We start from the raw sequence: 23,279 nt of genomic DNA, 5'->3' as shown, positions 1-23,279 counted from the left end.
ATTTACATGATAAAGTAGGCAATGTATATATCCAAATACCCAGCTTCTAACTTTCAACTGTACAGGGAACTTTTAAGAAATACGACAAAAGTTTATTAAGACACAATTGAACCCCTATGACCAGCATTAAATTTATGCCTCACTATACTTGCATATAAACCTTATTCTGTTGCAGTAAATCCATTTTTTTTTCACATGACTTTTATTTTGGGAATGCATTTCCTGTGTTCTTTGTGCCTTGATAGCCTTGCATTCTTAACCTTTCATTCCTCTGTCCTGATAGCCACTGCTGTGCCTCCATAGAGCTTGCTCTGTCATGACTGTTGTTCCCAATAGACAGTCCTATTCTATTTAGATAACTGTGCCATGATTGGCCAATTGGGAGGTAGGGGGAGACTTGCAGATCACCTATAAAAGGCAGCACTGCCTTAGATAGTCTTCCTTTTAAGTAAGTAACTGAAGATGGGGCTGGTGGGGGTCCCATTGTGCCCCATCAGCCATCGAAAGAACCACTTTCAAAATGGAATTTACTGTGGAAGAAGGGGAGGCGGTGTACCTCCCACTGTTCCTGTATGCAGAGTGTTCACAAGCCACATGCTCACAGATCAGGGATAACTCTATCGAGGTGGGACCACTAGAAAGGACCAGACTGAGTGTGGGGGGCCAAGGGGTGGCAGGAGAGCCGGGGCTTGTAGCTGTTTTAGTTTTTTATATTATCTACTTAACCAAAACTGAGAAAACCCAGTAGAAATGGAGAAAGAGGGAGAGAGAAAGAAATTCCTCATGTGTCAACCTTTTATATGACTAACTACGGGACTGGGGTGGGGGTTATCTGTCATTTTTAGGGAACAGTGCAGACCTCCGGCTGGTAAAGACTTTCATAGAACTGGGGCTCCCTGGAGGAAAACTGGACTTCCTAATGTCTGAAAAGAATCAGGTATGATGATAAAAGTATCAGAACTGGAAGAACCCTGGATGCAAGCTTACGTGAGCCTCCTAAATGCACCATGATAATTTATGGACACACACAGATAGGAGGAGACCTTGAAAAGAAATGCTGGCCAGGCATTTGGATGGGTTGGAAAGAAAAGACTTACTGTTTTATTTCGGGAGGGAGAGGAAATGGTAAGAAATGAGAACATGTGAATCAGTTGACTGGAGCCTTTGCCCTCACAGGGCATTAGGGTGGGTGGCAAGTAAGAGCATAAATTATTTGGGTAATGACTCACTTCCTAACTGTTGGCACTCAGTTCTGCTGCCTTTACTTGGGCACCTGCTCTATACAAAGTTGTGCACCATGCAGTACACAGAGGTATAGATGTTGATGGAGAGAGAAGAGAATGACTTTTTGGAGCATCTGAGTACTCTGTACCTGTTTCCTCATTTTATCTTCATGGCAGTTCTATCACACATTTATACCACCATCTCCTCACAGGACAGGGAATAGAGCTTCTGGGAGTTAGACAGGGTCCATGTCAGGTTGTCCTGGAGAGGAGGATACTATATGTGATCTCCAGGAAGATAATTCCTGTGTGCACCCAACTTTAATACATGAACAAATCTGCCGCGGTGTTGAGAGAGGATGGCCAGGCACGGTGGCTCGCACCTATAATCCCAGCATTTTGGGAAGCCAGGGCAGGCAGATCGCTTGAGCCTAGGAGTTCAAAAACAGCCTGGGCAACAAAGCGAGTCCTTCTCTACAAAAAATACAAAAATTAGCTTGGTGTGATGGTGTGCACCTATATTCCCAGCTACTTGGGAGGCTGAGGTGGGAGGATCACATGAACCCAAGGAGGTCAAGGTTGCAGTGAACTGTGATCGCACCACTGCACTCCAGCCTGGGTGAAAGAGCAAGACCCTGTCTCAAAAAATAAAATAATAAAATCAAATAATGAAATAAAAAATAACCAGGCCAGTCAGAGGAGGGAGCAGGGAAGTGAGTGAGCAGCACTTGCTCACTTTGTGTTTGTGATTTCTGCTAGTGAGGTTTTCTTTTCAGGGAAGATAAGAATTATTAGCAAGAGAGATCTGGTGAGGAAATAATCCTTCCGGGCGTGCACATCCAGCAACTCTCTGATGCGGCTTCGTGGCTGCTGGGTTCAACCTGGAAACCTCAGGTCTTTAGAGCTGGACCTTTACACAATTCACTTAATTGCAGGAGGTGGCCACTCAGTACTGATTGTGCACTCATTGTTGTTACTTTTTGAAAGTTGTCTCATCAGCAGGTCCACTTGCAGTATATATTAATATACTTTTAAACGCCTTGGTTGGGGAGTTCCTGATATTACTTTTTAACCTACTGTGATTTCCAAAGCATAGCTCATCATGGTCAACTCAGACCTCATAATTATAGCTATTTGTTTAAATAATGTATATGTTGAATTAATATTTTATAGATTAGGAAACAGGCTCTGAAAAGTTAGAGAAAAAAAAGCAGCATCTCTCTTAGGTATATTTTACCTATTTTCTTGTTTGTTTTTGAAATGGAGTCTCGCTCTGTCACCCAGGCTGGAGTGCAGTGGCACAATCTCCGCTCACTGCAACCTCCACCTCCTGGGTTCAAGTGATTCTCCTGCCTCAGCCTCCTGAACTACAGGTGCGTGCCACCAGGCCCGGCTAATTTTTTGTAGTTTTAGTAGAGACAGGGCTTCACCATGTTAGCCAGGATGATCTTGATCTCCTGACCTCATGATCTGCCTGCTTTGGCCTCCCAAAGTGCTGTGATTACAGGCATGGGCCACCACGCCTGGCCTATTTTACCTAATTTTTAACATGGCACTAAGGAGGTGGCGACACTATCCCCCTTTAATGAATAAGGAGACTGAGGTTTAGATGGGAAGCAACAGGTCCAGGGCACAGATCCCATAAGCAGAAGAGCTTATGGTTCTTTCTTATTCCAGGAAGTCTAGAGACTTAGCAGTATGCTTTATTCTCTCGCGCCTCAAAGCTCATTGGATGGCAGGTGACAGAGACTCGTAAAGGTCTTCTCTTCACCACTCCTATCCCCCAACACGTGCTCCTTTCTTCACAGGATAGACATTTGTGAGACATCCTATTCACTTTCCCTAGCTCTTGGCAGCCCATGGTGTTACAGACAGCTCCACATATGAGGAACTTTTCAAACACTTTTGGATATTGGCCCCAAATCTATTTCTCTTTGACTCTAATTCATGTTTCTTAAAGTTAGTCCTTGAGGTTATAGAAACCAATCTAATATATCTTCCTTGTTGCTGTCCTTCAAATATTCAAGGACATATGTGGCATTCCTCCTTTTCCTTTGATCTCCTGGATCTTTCAACCATCCATCCTAAGATGTGGGTGACTTTACGATCCTTCCCAAAGCTGACTGCTTACTCTAAAGGCTATGCCACAGAAAGGGGAGGGCCTTGGGAGTCAGGCCTGTCTTGGTGTGAACCCTGGGTCATGTGAGGTGAATAGGCGGCCTCCCCTCCCAGAATCTATTTCCTCCTCCGTGAAGCAGGGGCGGCAATCCCAGTGGCACGCTGACACACCGGGCACGTGGTGTGGCAGTTGGCACCCCAAGCTTGCTACTTCAGGGTCAGCCACCCTCCCAGCTGAGCGTTCCTGAGCATCTCCATGTTTCTTCCTTAGAGCCCCGGTCTGTGGGCCTTTTGTCCTGAAGTCATATCTTATCCTATAGCCCTAACAGCAGAGGTAGGCACAGCCCCAGTAGGCACCACAGTGTTTAGTGGAGGAAGACAGGCTGTGCACAGAGCCCAGCCCCCGCCACAACCATACCCAACATCTGTTCCTCTCTCTTCTTCCAGATGGACACATTTGCAGATTTTGATACTATGACGGATCGGTTATTGGATGAAATCATTCAACACATTCAGTTGTACAACCTCTCCATATCCCGAATTAGGTAAAAGGAAACCACAGGTAGTTAATGCTGGGGGAAGAGGGGGGACATTTTTGAGTGTTTGCTGTATAAAAGCAATAATATGATGCCTTCTGTATACCACTGAGCTAAGCTAACTTGTGACTTTTAATAAATTACTTTTAAAGCAGAAGTTAGTACCAGGTCTGATGTACACATTCATCTCTGCCACAGTTTATGTCAGGGAGAATAAAAATTTTGCAGTTCTGTAGAAAGAGTCTTGGGCTTACAACAAAAATTCCTAGGTCTGAATTCTTGTTCTAACACTCACAAGTTGGAATCTTGTTTCTTGCCATGTACCAGATATATAACCTTTTGCAAGGTTTCCAAATCTCTAAACCTCTGTTTTCTTATCTATGAAGAGGAACTAGCACTGAGATGATGTTTGAAAAAGGCCGGGTGCAGTGGCTCACACCTGTAATCCCAGCACTTTGGGAGGCTGAGGCAGGTGGATCACAAGGTCAGGAGATCGAGACCATCCTGGCTAACACGGTGAAACCCTGTCTCTACTAAAAACACAAAAATATTAGCTGGTAGTGGTGGCGGGCACCTGTAGTCCCAGCTACTCTGGAGGCTGAGGCAGGAGAATGGCGTGAACCTGGGAGGCAGACCTTGCAGTGAGCCGAGCCGAGATTGCGCCACTGCACTCCAGCCTGGGCAACAGAGTGAGACTCCACCTCAAAAAAAAAAAAAAAAAAAAAAAAAAAGAAGCAGCAGAATGAGTTGCCCACCCCAAAGAGAGGGTTTCAATCAGCACTACTTTTATTCTTACACTGTACCAAATGTTTCAGTGATGACCGTGCTAGTAAGCAGCTTGCATTTTTCATGCATTTGAATATGTAGACATAGTGCTAATCCCTTGATATGCATTATCCCATTTAGTCTTCAGATACAAAATATTACTTCTTTATTCCCCATATGAAGCCTATAGAGGTTAGATTAAAAAAAAAGAATAAAAGGGCCGGGCGCGGTGGCTCACGCTTGTAATCCCAGCACTTTGGGAGGTCGAGGCGGGTGGATCACGAGGTCAGGAGATCGAGACCACGGTGAAACCCCGTCTCTACTAAAAATATAAAAAAAATTAGCCGGGCGTGGTGGCGGGCGCCTGTAGTCCCAGCTACTCGGAGAGGCTGAGGCAGGAGAATGGCGAGAACCCAGGAGGCGGAGCTTGCAGTGAGCCGAGATCGCGCCACTGCACTCCAGCCTGGGTGACAGAGCGAGACTCCGTCTCAAAAAAAAAAAAAAAAAAAAAAAAAAAGAATAAAAGAAAAGCTAGGTAAGGCAGCTTCGTAGGCTGACACTGATTTCCTTTCTTGGCTGGTTTTATGCTCATCATGAGTAGAGGTGGGGAGGTATAGCCTCTTATATAATAGACTCTCAATACATAAGTATTTAACTTGAGAGTAATGATGCATTGAACACGTGGGCCTGTGAGTAGCAGTATGGCTGGAGCAGAGCCTGCAGGAGGGGGTCTAACAGCATGGTCTGTGAGCAGGTGTTTGAATATATACACAGCGGGTGAAGGAGAGGATGAATGGCATTGTGGGCCTCCCAAGCAGGATAAGGACTTGGGACTTGATCCTGTGAATCACCAGGAGATTTCAATGCTCAGAGGTGCATTTCAGGAAGGACCTTCCCTTCCCCCAGGTGGAATAAAGCAGGCTGCTCTAACAGCATGAAGCTGGCTGAAATGCCCACACTTCTCCCCTGACCGGGCACAAAGCTCCCATTCACAGACCCCATCTCGGGCTTCTTATGGCCAGGGTTTGGAAAGCTGATGAGGTTGAGTTGGCAGTCCCTGTTCTCTGTGCCAGTTCCCCTACATTCAGTGGGAAGTGGAGAACGCTGGCCCCTGATGCTTCCAGCACCGCACTCTTGGGCAGCAGTATTCACCATCACACTCACGGGTACCCCTTCTGTTTCTCCACAGCTTCATTGGCCATTCTCTTGGCAACATCATCATCCGATCGGTCCTCACACGGCCCCGGTTCCGGTATTACCTCAACAAACTCCACACGTTCCTGTCACTCTCTGGGCCTCACCTGGGAACCCTGTACAACAACAGCACCCTGGTTAGTACAGGTAAGATTCTTCTGGGACTCATCATTCCTCAGAGTTAATCTGGGGCCTCCGGGGCGTGAAACCGGGGACAGGTTCTTCCACATGGAACCCTGTGACTGTGGAGTCTTTTCCAAGCATGGCATGGAGGGAGGAGTCCTGGCCTTAGAGGTGTGGCCCTTATGTCTGGGGGCTGAGTGAGGTGACACTAGATGTTTTCCAGGATCCTTTCTGCCTTCAAATTTCTGTGAAAAAAAAGGCAATGTCCCTGGGGTCCTGGTTGGAAAAGACTGACAAGGCACGGTGTTGTGATGAAGAGAACAGGGACTCTGAATCAGGCCACCTGCATGACAAACCTGTGGTTAAGTCCTGACCAGGACACTTGAGGGAGACTCTGGCCTAGACATTTAATCTCTGTGCTCCTCAGTCTCCCTGTTTGTAAAATGGAGATTGTGTGTGTGTGTATCTGTGTTTGTGTATATGTATGTATACATATATGTATGTGTACAAGCATGTATACGATATATGTATGTATACATATATATGGTGTGTAGGTGCATATGTGCATGTGTGTGTCATAGAATTGTTGAAGATTACACAGGGGAAGGAAATCAGGTTAACTAACATCTATGGGAGATCAAATATATCAGCAAGAGCCAGACAAAGAAGGACACTGAATGACTCGAGAAGATGTTAGACTTACCCTGTAGACCTTGTAGATACTACTCATGAGATTTTAGCTGAGGAGGTGACATGGTTTGGTGTATGGAAGCCCAAGGAGGGCATTGAGTTGTATATGTAATAACGAGTCGTTTATTAAAGCATGTTCTTAACAAATACCTCAGTAGTTCCTGATTGTTCAAACCCATTATGTGGCATTAGGGTCACTCCTGATAAGCGTCCTTGTCCCTGCAATCTTCCAGGCCTCTGCCACTGTCCCCTGTCCTCTCCCAACACTAGCGTTGTTTCCTCATGACCTGGTCAGTTTAGTTAGTTTGCTTTTAAGTTATTTTATGGCATACTTGTGAATATGAGTTATCTGACACATTGGCACATAACAAATGGAAGTCCTTTCCTCTGCACTCTCTCTTTCCTCCCAAACCAATGAAGCCATTCTTTGGACAGAAACAAATTTGTTAAACTACATTTTCCCCCCACAGTTATAAAGTAATCTTGCAACATTATAAAATAGTTTTTAAAAAGAGAGACTTTACCAATAATGTCTCCAACCTAGCATATCCAGAGTAATTTTATATATTTCATTCTACTTATCTTTGCGCACACACATTGACGTAGCAGTCAGTGTAATATATGTACATACCATAGCTTGCTTATTTCCTTGTGTTTCTATCAGATTAATTTGCTTGTTGTGGTTACATAATCCTCACACTCATCGATGTTAGTGTTTGCCTAAGCTTAGCTAAACACATGAGATTTTTTTTTTTTTTGAGAGAGAGTCTTGCTTTTGTCGTCCAGGCTGGAGTGCAATGGCGCAATCTCGACTCACTGCAACCTCTGCCTCCCAGGTTCAAGCGATTCTTCTGCCTCAGCCTCCCAAGTAGCTGGGATTACAGGTGCCTGCCACCACATCTGGCTAATTTTTTAATAGAGTCGGGATTTCACCATTTTGGCCAGGCTGGTCTCGAACTCCTGACCTCAGGTGACCCACCCGCCTCGGCCTCCCAAAGTGCTGGGATTACAGGCATGAGCCACCAGGCCCAGCCAACAGATGAGTTGTGAAGTGAGACATTTATTTTAGCTTTACTGTATCCTAAATGTATCTATAAGGATCATTCTTATATTCTTTTCGCATTGAAAATTATTACCCTAGGCTTCTTTTTCGGAAGGAGATTGACTGGATTGAAGAGTGTGGGTAGTTTCTTACTCCGAAGGCTGTGGTCCTATCATTTGTGCAGGATGATTTAAGTCCTTGCCACCAGTACATGAGAGGACAAATTTACCTCTAACTTCCCAACTATTTGCTAGTATGCCTACTTCTCTCTTATTTTCAAGTTAACTACAATTCACAGTTTAACATTCATCTCACCAAAATTCCATCCCAATTATTTTTTGTTTTGTTTCATGTTTTTGATTTTTATTTTGTTTTTGTCTTCCTAGGCTTATGGCTCATGCAGAAACTGAAGAAATCCGGGTCTCTACTGCAGCTGACCTTCAGGGATAATGCTGATTTGCGCAAATGTTTCCTCTACCAACTAAGCCAAAAAACAGGTCAGTGGTTTCCCCCACAGCTGCAGTTATGAGTTTGAGCTTGGGATTCAACTCCTGAGACACAAATGAGATATAATCCTACATCGATTCACTCACAGAAGGGCCTAGTCAGGAAGCCCAGCACTCAAAGCCTCTTCGGCTCATTGGGAGGCCAACAGCTACCAGGAACTCAGCTCCTCTTGCCCATTGCCCATATGGCACATGAGAGATTGAGCCAAGGTGTGTGTAAGATCATTTCAATAGCCAGAAGCTGTAGCTTCCACTTTGTGCCAGTTTTTCCATGTTCTCATTGCATAGGCCTAAGATCTGTGTACCAACTTCACCCAAGTACAGGCCCATCTACAAAAAAGGCAGATGCAACATTTTCCGCTGATGTTGACTGTGCAGTGGGAGACGGGGGTCATCGTCAGGCAGGCCTGCTATTATACCTGCACCCTCTCTCTGTCACGTGGAAGTGCATAGAGGTGTTGAAGACCCTGCCTGCTACATGGGAATGTCCACAGAGGACAAAAGTAATGGTGATCATTGCCATGTGGTCCCCATGTCCAGTCGCGGAGTGGAGTAGCTGACTGATCGCACTGCTCAGTCCCACCACGCAAGCTGGCCTGGCCCAGGGTCTGTTCTTGGTCACAATCTTCCACCGTCCTGTAAACACTGACTCTGCTGATCCTTCTGTGCCTGTGAATCTGGGGTAGCCACGGGCTGATCTGTGAGCCCGGCTGAGTTCCTTTCCTACTTTCTGCCTCTGTGTGTTGAGTTGAGCTCTTAGAGCTATCTCCTGTTGAGGAGGAGGAGGGAGGCAGGGCTTGGCAGAAGAAGGTGGGACTGCAGTGTGATCACTGTAGAGTCCGTCAGCGGTGCAGGAGCTGGGTGGCCCTGGAGAGCTGTCCTGAAGGAGGGGGAGGGGCTGGCCATTACATCTTTGTCTTCCTCGCCTGTGTATTGGCCAGCCATTGAAGTAGGCTGCCCCCAGTGTGTGATGTCTGATGAGGGGACCCACTTCAGTAGGGAACACATAGCTAAGAGCTGACAGCCGCCCACCCAGCAGGATCTGGGGAATGAGAAGGACGGCCTCAGTACAGATGGAGTGTCCGGGTGGTCTGCAGTTCTCTGGAGGTTCACGATGGGCTCTGAGGCCTGGAGGGATACACTATGACGTTTAATTTGAAGGGTCCCTCTGTCTGCATTGTGGGGACAGATTGCAGGAAGGCAAGACTGGCTGCAGAGAGGTGAGTTCTGAGGCTGTTTTCCTAAAGCATGGGACGTGGTGAAGGCTGGAATTAGGGGAGGTGCTGGGGTTGAGGAGGAAGAACAAGATAGACTGACTTTTCCTTATGAACCGCTTAATATTTCTACCCCCAAAAGCCTTTTTTGGTCACATCCTTGTTGCTTATTTCTCTGTGTCCAGAGTAGCTTTCTGTGTGTCTCCTTAGCTTTCATGGCTGATGAGAACAGGCTTCATCTCCCCTCACAAATGCAAAGCCCCTGCATAGTGACTTCTTTTCTCAACCTCCGATAGGCCCCTGTGATACCTCTGTGCCATCTGCTGTGCATTGTTAAACCTCAGGACAGAATGCCCTTGTGCAATGAATGACACAACTAGTGTGTGGTGTGTCATCATTTTTTCTCTCTCTGGGACAAGTCTGGAAATTTGTGCAAATTTCCAAAGGGTGTTGAAGTTGAAACTACCTGGGTAAAAGGCACTCATCTGGCTAATTGTTACAGGGCTGCAGTATTTTAAAAACGTCGTGCTGGTTGCTTCTCCCCAAGACCGTTATGTGCCATTTCATTCAGCCAGGATTGAAATGTGTAAAACTGCCCTCAAAGACAGACACACAGGTAAGCTACGTTTAATTTTTGCTCAGGGACTTTCTGATTTGAAAAGCAAAAGTAAATTCATGAAATTGATTATGCCTATTGGGAACACCTGGGCTATAGGTTTAGCGCTGCCTTTATCTTAGCTCAGTGATAGGACAAACATAGCTCATCTCGATGTTATTGTGCCAGATCCTTCCTTTGTGTAATAAACAGTCACATGTTTATTAGATTATGAAACTTTTGTTCAGTCCTATTGTGTGCCAGCCACTGAAATTGATGGCTGGGATGTATAATTCAATGAGACAGGCCCTGCCCTCAAGGGGCACATTGTCTAGTTGGAGCCTCAACAAGTAATAGCAATGAGAGTAAAATGCGATAAGTCAAAAAATAAAATAATGTCTAAGGCGTTAAGGCAGCTCAGAAGTGGAACAGGGCATAGGACAGAGTCACACGAGGATCCCTGGAGATGACAATGAGTTAGGTTTTAAAGGATAGGTAGGAATTTTCCAGACAATCAAGATGGATGTGGGCTGACATTCCTGGTTTCCTTTGGTTAGTTTGTTTAATGGTTTTTTTTTTAAAACATGTTTTTAGCTTTTAATTTTGAAATAATTTTATACTCAAAAAATGTTGCAACAACAGTACAAAAAATTCCTGTATACGTTTCACTCTGATGCCCAATATTAGCGTCTTACATAACCATTGTACCATTATCAAAATTAGAAAATTAATACTGATTCAATATTATTACCTAATTTATAGTCCTTATCTAAATTATGTCAGTGTCCACTAATGTCCCCTTTCTCTTCCAGAATCCAATCTAATTTGTTTATTTCTATGTCAGGCGTATTGATTATTTTTTAAGTAAATAGTAGTTTTGTTATATTTTAAGGTACTATCAAAAAATAGTGTACCAAAGGTCCAAAGATTTGGTGCTAATATATAATTGGGTCTATTCCAAATTTTCACTGGTATCTAGAAAATCCAAGAGGAATTTTGATGAAAAAAATTTAAAAATTAGTTTTAATACATAAAATAGCATTGTGCTTTAAACCATCTAGTATATGTAATGAAAAGTAACACAGGGCATATTCTAAAATGATTCTTTTTTTCTGATTAAAAACATTATAGAATATTTGAAAAAGTCAAACTCATTTACATAATTTACGATCCTTTCTAACTCCACCTCTATCACTACCTACTTTTCATGTTCTTCTTCTAGTCTGTCTCTTCAAGTGTGTTTATGATAAACGTTATAATTTTGTGTCATGATTTTATTTAGACTAATATAGTTATTTGTCCATGTTAATAAAATATCATAAATACAAACACATTTTAATAATTATAGACTATATGCATATGCCATAATTTAATTAACAACTTCTCAATTACTGCACATATAGCTTGCTTCTGGAAGGTTTCCTTTTTAGTTATTACATGATGAAAGACTTTGCATGTGTAAATTTTTAATACATCTATGGTATTTCATTAAAATCGATTTCTAGTAGTGGTATTATTGGAGGAAAATGTTAATGAGTTACTACTCTTGAAGTTTTTTGCCAAATTCTCTTCTAAAATATTGATACCAGCAACACGTGTACTGTTAGAGTATATTAGTGCCTGCCTATCTCACTCTATTGTCTCTCAGATTAAATATTAATTTAAAGATATTTGCTTATAATTTTTCAGCCTGAATTTTTAAATACTGATGCTTTTTTATGTATATTTTTAATCCATTTTTAAATATTTTCTAATTGCTCATGGGACATCATTATATGTTAAGACCTGTGACAATAAATAAAGAGTCAGTGATCTGGTTTTCAGTTCAGACTTGACTAAACATAGCTGTTGTCAATAGACAGCCAAACTGTTTCTTTGTGCGGGGATTTGCTAACTTTCCTTGCCTACTTTCTTATCTCCCTGACATAGAGAAGTATTTTTGTTGACATTTCAACCTTGGTAAAGGCTTAAGAACAGAGTTCAATAACTATGGTCCACAAGCCAAATTCAACCCACCTCTCATTTTGTAAATAAAGTTTTATTGAAACATAGCCACACCCATCATTTACATATTGTATATGGCTGCTTTCACGCTAGAATTCAGAATTATGTTGAGTAGTTACACTGCACGTCCTGGAAAGCCTTAAATATTTACAGAGAAAGTCTGACAACTCCTGCTCTAGCATAGCAAATTGTATTTATTATGGGCCAGGCACAATTCATGCGCTTTGCTTATCTTATTTAATATTCACAATGGCCATTTAAGGAAAAGGGAATGTGTCTTCAAAGGATATTAATATATGACTTAAATTGATTAATCATCCTGTTAGTCATCTTAAGAAAAAATCGCCCTCTCTTTTGTTAAATTTATATTTTCTGTTACATTTTTACATGGACATCAAAGAAATGTGGCTTGATTGGTGAATTAAACAGATTGGAAGACTTGATATGAAGTTTAGTTTATACATGATTATCACTTTTTTTTTCTGGAAGAAGGACCAATATTTTTATTTTTCAAAAATTCTGAAATAAAATACCTCTCAACCTCTCTGACTTCACGTAACCTTCCAATTTATTCTCTACATTGTCATGTAGATAATTTGCTCCTATCCCAAAAGTCCATCAGTTTAAAAACAGTGCTGTATTTGAGAAAAGATATAAGAGTTTGCTATATATGTTAAAAAATATGCCAATGATTGCCTCCAGGGCTTATGAAACCAATCAAGGTCTCAGCAGAAAATGATCTGGTTGAGTAATCACTACATTTTGAGTGACTTTTCTCTTTAAATAAATGACCTTCTGACCTTTATTGCATATACAATTTAAACAAATTATGGTATTTGTGTAACAATATATGCTTCTTTTCCATTTATTGACAACATTTATTCATTATTCTTGTTATTACATAACATTCACATACATCATTTAAAAAACATTATTACGTAATGTTCATAAACATCATTTTAAAGGAGCACAGAATTGTTTAGCCCACAAATCATGGTTTACTTAACTATTCCTCTGATGCTGAATTTTGGCTGACCTGCATTTTCCCTTGGAAAGACTATTTCATGCATAAAATTACTGTGGCATAACCTCACATCATATTATTGCCTGTTGTAGTGACCACTACTCCAAGACATTAATGGGCTCTTGGGAATGACCATACCATTTGTTTTAACCCCAAATTCTTTTTAGCTGAATTAACATGGCTACAACGAAATCCCTAATTATTTCAATTTCATGTTTCAATTCCCTTTACCTCAAAGCTCCTACCAAGACCCTAAGAAGAGGGGGGAAAAGAAACACCCCCAAATACATACCCGCTGCATGATGGGGGGTCCAGCTGTCCATCCCAGTCTGGGAAAGCAGACCTCTAAGTACTCTCCCCTGTCGATAACTGGAGGGAAAAGGAAAACGGTGTTGAGTTCCCTCACGTGGCATGAGGGAGTGTCCAGAGTGAGGCTGTGGACTATTAAACTCAGAATAAGCTCCCTTTCATCATCCAAAGTGACTGCTCTACTGGCTTTGTAAAACAGACCCATTGTTTGGAGTGAGTACCCAGAAGCTTAGCTGACTTACAACTTCCAATTAGTGTCTCCTCAGTTGGTCAAAAGTAAAATATCCCAGCTCTCAGGATCATTCCAGAAGGTGTCTGTCAATGATATAAAAGTTGTCATAAACGGTTTTTCAGAAAAGAAGAACACAGGGCTAGGAGATATGAATCGTAGTTCCAGGTGTGCAAATTTATCTATTGTTCAGCAATTCAATTGCACTGCATGGCTCCAAGACCTCCATGGCCTGATGCAAAATTGCAACTGTGTCACTTTCAGGTGGAAACAGTCAATTCAGACCAACAATTGTAAAAACAAAACAAACCAACATAAAGAAAACTGCATTCTCCTTCTTTGGAATCAAAGGAGTCGGGTGAAATGCCACGCGGCTTGCATTATACATGACATCAGAAAATGTCTGCCTCCAATTCTCTATTGAGCTGTGTTTCCAACCCCCAAGATCCCCTGAAATAGAACTTGAAACTCTGCGAGTTCTCACTGGTGTAGGCCTCCTTCTCTGCTACCCTGCTGGGAGGCACAGCTATTATTGAGAAACACGAACACCGCTATCATAACTTCTGGTGCATGGGTTCATAAAGCCGCTATTAGGAATCCCCTTCTGACTTCTGGCTATTGTAATCTGACTAGAAAAAGAGAACTTTGATTTTATTTCATATTTATTTCACTAACATTAGGAAGAGGTTGGAAACTGCTGTATAACAGGTCTGCCCAGGAACAGAATTTCGACACACATCCAGTGATGTTCTCTAGATTCCACTGCTAATTTCTGCACCAGCTTCACGTCCTTCTTCCCCCCTTTACAGGGCCAGTTTATGCAGAAATGATCAACAACCTCCTGGGCCCTCTAGTTGAAGCCAAGGACTGCACTTTAATCCGACACAACGTATTCCATGCCCTGCCCAACACTGCCAACACTCTGATCGGCCGAGCCGCTCACATCGCTGTGCTGGATTCGGAACTCTTCCTGGAGAAGTTTTTCTTGGTGGCAGGACTCAACTACTTCAAGTAATGGCTTTGAGGGAGCAGGTCTTTGGTAATGCTTAAGATCGGTGGAGTGCTTTAGCTGAGACCTGCTTTTACAGACCTCACCATTTCAGAATGAAGCTTCAACAGCATTGGGGGATGGAGACTCGGGTGGAACCTGACATGAGAGGTGCTTTTGTTTTGGAGATTCGAGAAAGCTGAGCAAATAGACTAAATGACAACAAACTTTGCTTGAATTTGTATAGGTACCTGGAGTGTCATTCAAGATGTTTTCTAGGGAAAATATGAGAGAATAAACAGAATACTTGGGAGTTGGTGAGCTCCCCTTGCTAGCCACTACTGGCTTACTGAGAGATTACTCCAATTTAACTAGACTTGCCCAATATGTTACTAGCTTATAGCTTTATCATTTCTGATTAAGTGCACACAAGCATTTCAGAACTCAGGTTAATCTCTGTGCAGAAGTGGAACATATTTGTGTAAATAGAATCCTCAATAGATTCAAATGTATCAGTTGTTCAAGAAAATGTGATGCCCATATTCATATTCTCTCTTCATGTTTTCTGAACAAGGGAGCAAGGAATGCGTTACAAATCCCAGTTTTATTCCATAACAGCAGTGAGCAGGGTGACTTAAGGTAAAGAGGGATAAAGGTGACACTATTGGTAAATACAGGTTTGTTGCAAAGAAACATGACTCTAGGAACATACTGAAGTATGAATAGTTGCTCCACCTACTTCCCCAGACTTCTTCTAGGCAGAGCCCTGATCCACAAATTATTTTAGTGATTGCTTACATCTCTGTCTGTAGAAGGGAACATTGAGGGAGACTAACCTAGCAGAAGGGGGCACTGAGATAAATGCACACACGTGTGAAGCTCCTGCTGATACACTTCCAAAGACATGCTATGTTAGCATTTGATGCAATTGCAAAAAAATAAAACCATTAACGTGGCCAGCTGCTTCTCCGCTGGAAGCTGGAAGGAGGAAGGAAGGAAAAAAACATGGAAGGAGGAAAACATCTAAATGGAGGAGTGCTGGATTAAAACCTCAGGGGAGCTCTAAGAAGGGTGCTGGCTATCTCTCAATAGAAATATCTTCTTGCCTTAGGAAAATAAAGGGCTAGGAAAGGTCACTGCATTGATAAAAACCAATAGACGACAGGGACAAAAGTGAGATCAGATAGGAGAACAACCAGACTGAAGACTCAACATAAGCTGTTATTGGTAAGTGACTCAAAGGGGAGTTTTGAAAATTACCAGGATGTCTAATAGTCAGGTCTCAAAGACTGAGTATGTTGTATGGGCTAAAGGAAGCCTAAAGAATCCTTTAGTTGTATGGAAGAGATGAATGAACCTGGACAGTAGGGATAATAAGACAGGAGCCTCATCTTTTGGAGATGAAAGCTCCTGCTTCTGCAAAAATCCCTTCTGAAGTGTGGAAACGGATCTAGGACCAGGGTTCTCAGCACCTAGACCATGACTCTAGGTCACTGATGCCATGGTAACAAAACCAAGTAAATCTAAGCTCATCTGAGAATTTTAGATCCTCTTATATTAACAATGTGACTTTGAAAAATAAAAGCAGACCATGGGAATGAGTCCAGATGGGCAGCTTTGCAGGAGTGTAGACATGTCGTATTCTGTTTGAGAAAGAGAGGGTTGTTGAGGGAGAGTTGAATGTCTTGCAAAGGCAGACTTCCACACAATGGATGTAGGGTTTCTCAGTGAGTCCTTTCTAAATGCTTGTTATATCCTGGTCATAATGCATATGGGTTCACTGAGTCTTCTGGTCACTTTCCACTGGGAATTTTTGTCTGAGCTCCTGAGTCAGAGCTGGGCATAGACTCTGGTTCTTCATGAGGAGTGCTGTATTTGCTCTGTAACCGGGGAGACATTTGTTCCCTAGTCGTGCAGCACATGATCTTGTGTTTCCTGACCTAGGCAAGTGCCCATGCTCAGTACAGAACCATAAGTTGGTAGCAGCTTCTCCTTTCTGGCCAAATGATGGGCCCTGTCCCTCTGATGAGTGCATTTCATGTTGTGTTTCCAATTTTCATCAGCAATGTTCGTCATTCCCTGGTCCTTTGAAAGACTGTGTAGCCCGTGGTTATGGAGCCGGGATGAATCTGATGATCATCATCTTCTCCAATAACCAGATGCCATTTTTAACTTCAATATGCTGTCTGGACATAGTGAGAACTAATGGCAATAAACGTCCAGCTGCATGGTGCACCTCTTTTTTATAGGGGTGCTCTGCTGTCTTTGTAAACCCTCTCTGGCCTCTGAGCATCTATTATAATTGTGTAGAAAGTACATCTCTATATTGTAAATAAGAGTGTCGAGTGTTGCGTGTCATGCCTCATTTGAAAAGGCTTTTTTATGTCTCTTTCTATTGAAATATAGATATCGAATATATAAATATATATACATAAAATATATATAAATATATATTATGTAAAACAGGGACATTCTATTATTGATTGTAAAAATTATAAACAAAACGCCTGCCAAGATAATGGTCTTGTATGTCTTCATTCTCTGCGTAATTTTTGTTTTTGTTTTTATGATTTGTTGTTTCCCAAAATGAGTTAGAAATAAAAATGCCCAATATTGAGATTAATTGGAATTTGTTGTTTATAAGCCAAATAAATCCAGGGAAGCAGATATGAACCCAAAGTCATCTTGTAGCAAAACAAATACCCCAATGGCAGTTTGAAAGCAGAGGGAGTGCTATGAACCTGAGAGAAGGTGAAGACAGAAAAGCCCCCTGTTGGCTTCTACAATTCACAGGTATCTACTGAGCAGCTTCCATCCATCTGTGCCAGATGGGAGCACAGAGGTAAAATGCACAGTCCATGCTGACCGGGAACTCGAGGGAGATCTGGTCTTATCATCACAATGGGATATAACAAAAGCGCTAAGGAAGGCCGGGGCTGGTGCTCCTTGGTCCTAGGTATCCACTCCTTACTGCCTGGGGAAGGCCAGGAAGGAAGCGTTGAGAGTGAGACTTGAAAGGTGAGACTATTTACCTTGCACAGCCCGTCACCCCAGTGTGCACTCTTCCATTATATCATTCATTCATTCATCTGGCGAGTTTGTCTTGAGGACCTACTCTGTGCCAGGGATGCATTGGTAAAATTCAGTAGCTCACCATCTAGCAAGGAACACAGCTGATCAAATGGGAAATCGAAGTGGGTGGCCCCACAGAAGGGGTATGGTTCTGTGTGTGCTCAGACAGAGCAGGGGCATCCACCTACAGCAGGGATGTGGGATAAAGATGGTCAGGAAAGGCCTTTGGGAGGGTTTGGTGTCTAAGCTGAGACCCGAAGGGTAAGTAGGAGCCGGCTCGGCGAAGGTGGGTTATGTGGATCCCTCCAAGAGGGACAGAATGAGCAAAGGGCTTCAGGTGAGAGCTGAGGGCTGGGAACCTTTGAACACTGCAAAGGTAGACGGAGAATATGTTTGAGCACAAAAGTAGCAAAATGGAGGTGTGAGAAATCAGCTGCTGTGCAGGATTTTCTTCTGCTATCAGGAGGAAATTTCCATTGTTAACACTAGCAGGACAATTTCCACTTGGTAATGAGAGCCCCTGGGAGACCAAGGCCTGCCCCTGCTATCACGTGTCGCTCCATGCTTCACCCTCTGCGAGAGATCTGATCCCTCCTGTCTTGGGAGAAGTCCAGCCACATCCTCCACCATCACTCATTTCTGAAATTTTCCTTTGAGAAGCATGGTAGACGTGTGCTGGGCTTCTCATGGAGAAAAACTGTAACAAATGGCATCATATAAACAGGCTAAGAAGAGGGAATAGTCATTTGGTTAATTTTTTTTTTTTTAATGCATGGAAGCAATCAAGTGAAATTCTTATATTGGTATTTAAGGTGATCACACAAGCTGCTTTCGATAATAAAAATTTTATAAAGAAAGTTATTCAATCCTCAGCTTACAGTTAAGCAGTCTGCAGCCCCCACAAGCTTGGGGTAACTTAGTCAAAACTGTAGTCCTTCCTTCGGCCACAAATGTTTCCTAATAGCCTGGCACAAGCCAGGTGTTGGTCGTAAAGCTAAAATAAAATAAAATAATCATCTCATCCTGATGGAGGGTATACATGCCAGGGGAAAGTAGACAGCAGGAAGTTATAGGCACAGTGAGTGTGGCCAAGGCCATGTCCAGAAGGGGCTTTGGGAGAAACCAGTAGGGAGGTCACCCATGTAGTACACGAATGGCAAAGAACACACTATAAATAATAGCACATAACCAAGATGTTTCTGTAAAGAAGAAAAATAGCCTTTAAAAGTGCTAGGAGGTGAACAAGTGTTCAGTTGGCTCTCACTGTGTAAGATGATGGCATCTCTCTCTACGCACATGGCTACTGATTTGAAAGCTTGCATTCAGGTATTTGCAAGCTCCCGAATGTAATTGCTACTTTTTTTTTTTCCCATGCCATTAGCTTTGGTTTCACAGCATATATTTCTGAGCATTAGAAATAGCCAGGGCTACTAGGGACAGTTGTGGGGGTCCTGTAAGAAAAAAGAAGTGTGGTCATGGCAAAGAACACATAGAACAACAATTATGCTTTCTGTTAATTTTCTTGCAAGGCACCCATCCCAATATAGCATTACACGCTAGCATCTGGATCATTTTATTTCAATTGTTCGCTCACTTGTTACATGTTTTATTGAACATCTATTTTGTGTTGGGTACCGTGCTAGGAAATCATGTCATTCTAGACACTAGAAGGATCTGGAGTAATGATAAAACTTAGTGTTTTACTTTTTTTTTTATTTTTTGAGACGGAGTCTCAATCTGTCAGCAGGCTGGCGTGCAGTGGCACCATCTTGGCTCACTGCAACCTCCGCCTCCCGGGTTCAAGTGATTCTCCTGCCTCAGGCTCCTGAGTAGCTGGGACTACAGGCGCATGCCACCATGCCCGGCTAATTTTTGTATTTTTAGTAGAGACGGGGTTTCACCTTGTTTCCCAGGCTGGTCGCAAACTCCTGAGCTCAGGCGATCTGCCCGCCTTGGTCTTCCACAGTGGTGGGATTACAGGTGTGAGCCACCGCACCAGGCCGTGTTTTACTTTTAACTGTTGGTGACTAAAATAATGAATATCAGAATTGGAAGAGGAAAAATGGGCTGCTTCATGTAGACTCTATCTGACGTCCATGTCCTGAACTGTGCATTTCCAGCTTCACTTGACCAGACAGGTCTTGATCTACATATGACAAAGCACGGTCATTGTGGTGATATTATATACGATATTGTGTATAGACACACACACACACACGCACACACACGTATACTTTCTAAATGAAGAGAAACCACCATGCAGATTTTTCAAACTCTTTAAGGTGGCTTTCTCAGGATTTCTGTGCTTTTTCCTCCCTTTCCTCCTTTATTTATCAATTTTACTTTTTTCTTTACTTGTTTCTAGCTTGATTTTCCATGGCACCTGGGCAATTATGTGTGATGTTAATTAAGTTTCAGTAGAAAACGCTATGGACAATTTGGAAAAGTGGAACTCTCCCCAGCGCTTTTTATGTTGAATGGAAATAATGTGGTATGCAATAATACAGAGTTTTCAGTGCACAAACCCTGTAATAATCCATTTTAATTTTTGGGAAAAGGATCCCGGTGACTTCTGTTACACAAGAGAAAGAGCAGAATATATAGAACTGAGGTTTTAGATCAAATGTAAATGTATGGGTGTTGCTGAATAGTGTTTTGTGAATCATTAAACCAGGTTATTTCTCTATATTTGATCTCTTTATGACCAAATTATAAAGACTGTGTGTATCATTGTTTCATAGATGTAGTTGTGATTACAGGACTTTTAAAAAACAGTCCTCAAACCTCAAACTTTGTGTCATCACAGAATCAGAAACTTTTACAACTAAAACAAACGTAGACTCTTGTCCATCTAACTTTTAACAAATGAAGAAGAAAAAAATGGAAATAATTTACAATATTCAAATTTCTTGTCTAGATTTTTGCATATATGGTTTCATTTAATCCCACACGACATATAAATGATGCTGGGAGAAGTCAAGTAACTTGCCTCCCATCACACAGTTTAGCAGTGGTAGAGTCAAGATTTGAACTTCTAGCCTTCATTTTATCTTTTATTCTATGATTTTTCCAACCCAGACAGTTACTTAATTGTAAAAGTCACATGTCTTGTGAAAATCAAAGCCAGAGTTCAAGTCCACATCTCCTAAACCATAATCTTTTGAGCCTTCTATTATATTCTTATATGAGACATCTACATAACCAATAAATTAAACAGCAAGAAAAACTTAGTGACAAAGGTTGTTTTACAAAGCATTGTCAATAGTGTAGTTGGATGAACTGTTGGCATTCTTTGCTGATTATCTATGTTTCTCAAGATTCTCTTTTCTCCTAGTAATCTAGAGTTCCTTTTCCAAAACCACACACCTTTCTTTCCACAGCTGTCCCAGGCCATGTTCTTCCTTCCATACATTATCTCCTTCTGCAACTCTCACGTTGCAGTGGCTGATCATATTCATCCAGGATTCATTCCCTTTACCATAGGGTTTGAATCTACAATAAATGGTTCCTAGATTGCAGATTCCTGCTTCTGGATGAATCTGAGCTCAGTGCCTTGCCATCAGAGCTAGGTTTTCTCACGTTCCCATAAGCCCACTCTTCTCATTTCTCATCACATTTTTATCTGTGTCTCTATGGATCTCTCACAACGAATATTTTTTCCTCAAGGGCAGAAACCATGTCTAATTCTCCCAGTACTCCTGATCCTGCACACGCTGCCTGTCACAGAATGGGTGTTCAATACGTCTTTGCTGAAAGGGTCAGTCCTTTGAAAGCTCATGTTTTCTTTCCAGCCCCTCATGTCATCCACAGCAACTGTTGCTAATGCAGAGTTTGACGTTGGCTCGTGTTTACTCTCTAAGCTTCTGAATTTGAAAGAGAAGAGGAGTTTCTTCAGACGTCACAGCAGAATTTTGTGTAGTGGGAAGCATCATTCTATCTTTAGGCCTCAGTTTCCTTGGAAAGGCTTGGAAATACCTAATTGAAAGGTAGTTCAGGGGTACAAACAACATAGGAAAAGTAGAGATCTGGAACAATGCCTTTTACAGAGTGAGCATTGAAAGCTTGGGGAGTGGCTTGGGAATGTTTTATAGCAAAAGGTTGGTTATAGGGAAGTGTCTTTGAAATAAACACATTAAGAGATTTCTTACATGGCGTTAAAGTGATTCATACATAATGGCTTAAGGAAGATTACTTGGTTCGAAACTTTAGCCTTAAGCTTCCATCAGAACATTCCACTGTCACTCCACAAGCTTCCAGACTGGACGTTTTCAAGTCAATTCAGTGCATTATTGAATGACCTATGTCATAAAACTATTTTTCTGTTTAGGGTGTATTGTACACCATTGTTGAGAGTTGAGGAAAGGCTGCAACTTGACAATAGCTGAGAGCAGTATTACATCTAATTTAAGGTGTTTGAAAGATTTAATTCTGTAAATGTCACTCAGAATCCTTTGTATTGCATCAAACTGCAAAGACATATTGAAATGTCCTTTAGCCCAAGGTTAAACTTATTGCATATGGCAAAATACCCTGTCTATTTTTCTTGCCCTGAGAAAGAAAATTGAATAATAATCAAGGTGCATCTGATAACCTATTCCTATATCTTTGCACATATATATATATATACACACACACACACATATTTCCTTTTAAATAGTGCACTTCACTTGATCCCCAAATATTATCTTCTCTACATACAACTTAACATGAAAGTCTGTGATTTGATTTTCATTTACAATTTTCCCATAACTCATATTAAATACGTTTAGTTTTTAAAACGTTTAGTCTCTGCTTAGCTCTGTGCTAAGCATTGGTGGTTACAGAAATTAATTACATGTGACTTTGCTATTCAAAAATTTATAATCTAGTTGAGGGAGAGGATGGCTGAATTCATAGTGCAGGATAGATTAATGAGGCAAGAGAGCAAGTGGGAAACATTGAGACTAATGTCATCCTGATATCGATAAAAGCAAATCACATCCCCGGTATTGGGGTTTTGGCTTCTCATCTGGGTGTGGAGGCAGAAATCCAGTCCAGATGCGATGCTGCCATGACATCAGCCACACCATTCGTGTAGGATTTCAATGCTCCATGGGGCCACCATCCCTAGATCAGTGCCAAGATAGGGAATGTATAAAAAGAGAAGGTCACAGGGGCAGTTCGTCAAGAAGCACCTCCTCCTGTCTGTAATACAAAGTCTGGATACTCAGTAAACAGCCTTTACATTTTTCCAAATTAATAGACAAAACCAGATTATTGAATAAATAAAAGGTACACCAATAGTGTCCATAAGCATGCCCATGCTTAGACTTGGCCAAGGGGACCAGCCTGTGTCTTCTCTTTATTGATCACACAGGGCAGGGCTCTGTAATTTCTATTATTTTATTTTTATTTTCAAATGTGATCTCCTACATTGTAGAAGGCAAAAAGAGGCAGGGTCTTTTGTCATGGTCTCTTTATCTGAAAAAGAAACTGAATGTATAGCTTGATGCCACTGTGAATCCTAATGTGTATCTATTCTGGTGACAATATCTGTATACAATAATTACAATCTCCTGCACTCTTGCAAATTGTCTGTAAAACAGCCACCATAGTAATTACAGAGTCATTAGTGCCAATACAATTCTACTATTTTTCTACCTTTTTT

The 23,279-nt window shown here is 41.9% G+C and overlaps 1 protein-coding gene across 11 annotated transcripts in view; it reads left to right on the top strand.

Annotated features, from left to right (window-relative positions):
* The window catches only part of FAM135B (family with sequence similarity 135 member B), a 449,831-nt gene extending 432,648 nt beyond the window's left edge, over nucleotides 1-17,183 (top strand). For all 11 annotated transcript variants that reach the window (XM_055287340.2, XM_055287337.2, XM_055287336.1 and 8 more), the window contains 6 exons: nucleotides 846-937; nucleotides 3,789-3,886; nucleotides 5,832-5,983; nucleotides 8,078-8,188; nucleotides 9,914-10,027; nucleotides 14,382-17,183. In XM_055287340.2, coding sequence (XP_055143315.1) covers nucleotides 846-937; nucleotides 3,789-3,886; nucleotides 5,832-5,983; nucleotides 8,078-8,188; nucleotides 9,914-10,027; nucleotides 14,382-14,587 — 773 coding nt within the window. In that variant the 3' untranslated portion in view covers nucleotides 14,588-17,183. The remainder of the gene's footprint in view (nucleotides 1-845; nucleotides 938-3,788; nucleotides 3,887-5,831; nucleotides 5,984-8,077; nucleotides 8,189-9,913; nucleotides 10,028-14,381) is intronic.
* The last annotated feature ends 6,096 nt before the right edge of the window (nucleotides 17,184-23,279 follow it).

Source organism: Symphalangus syndactylus, chromosome 7, assembly GCF_028878055.3.
Source record: "Symphalangus syndactylus isolate Jambi chromosome 7, NHGRI_mSymSyn1-v2.1_pri, whole genome shotgun sequence".
Classification (NCBI taxonomy): domain Eukaryota; kingdom Metazoa; phylum Chordata; class Mammalia; order Primates; family Hylobatidae; genus Symphalangus; species Symphalangus syndactylus.
The sequence above is the reverse complement of the archived record's forward strand: the minus strand, read 5'-3'. Positions and strand labels throughout refer to the sequence as shown.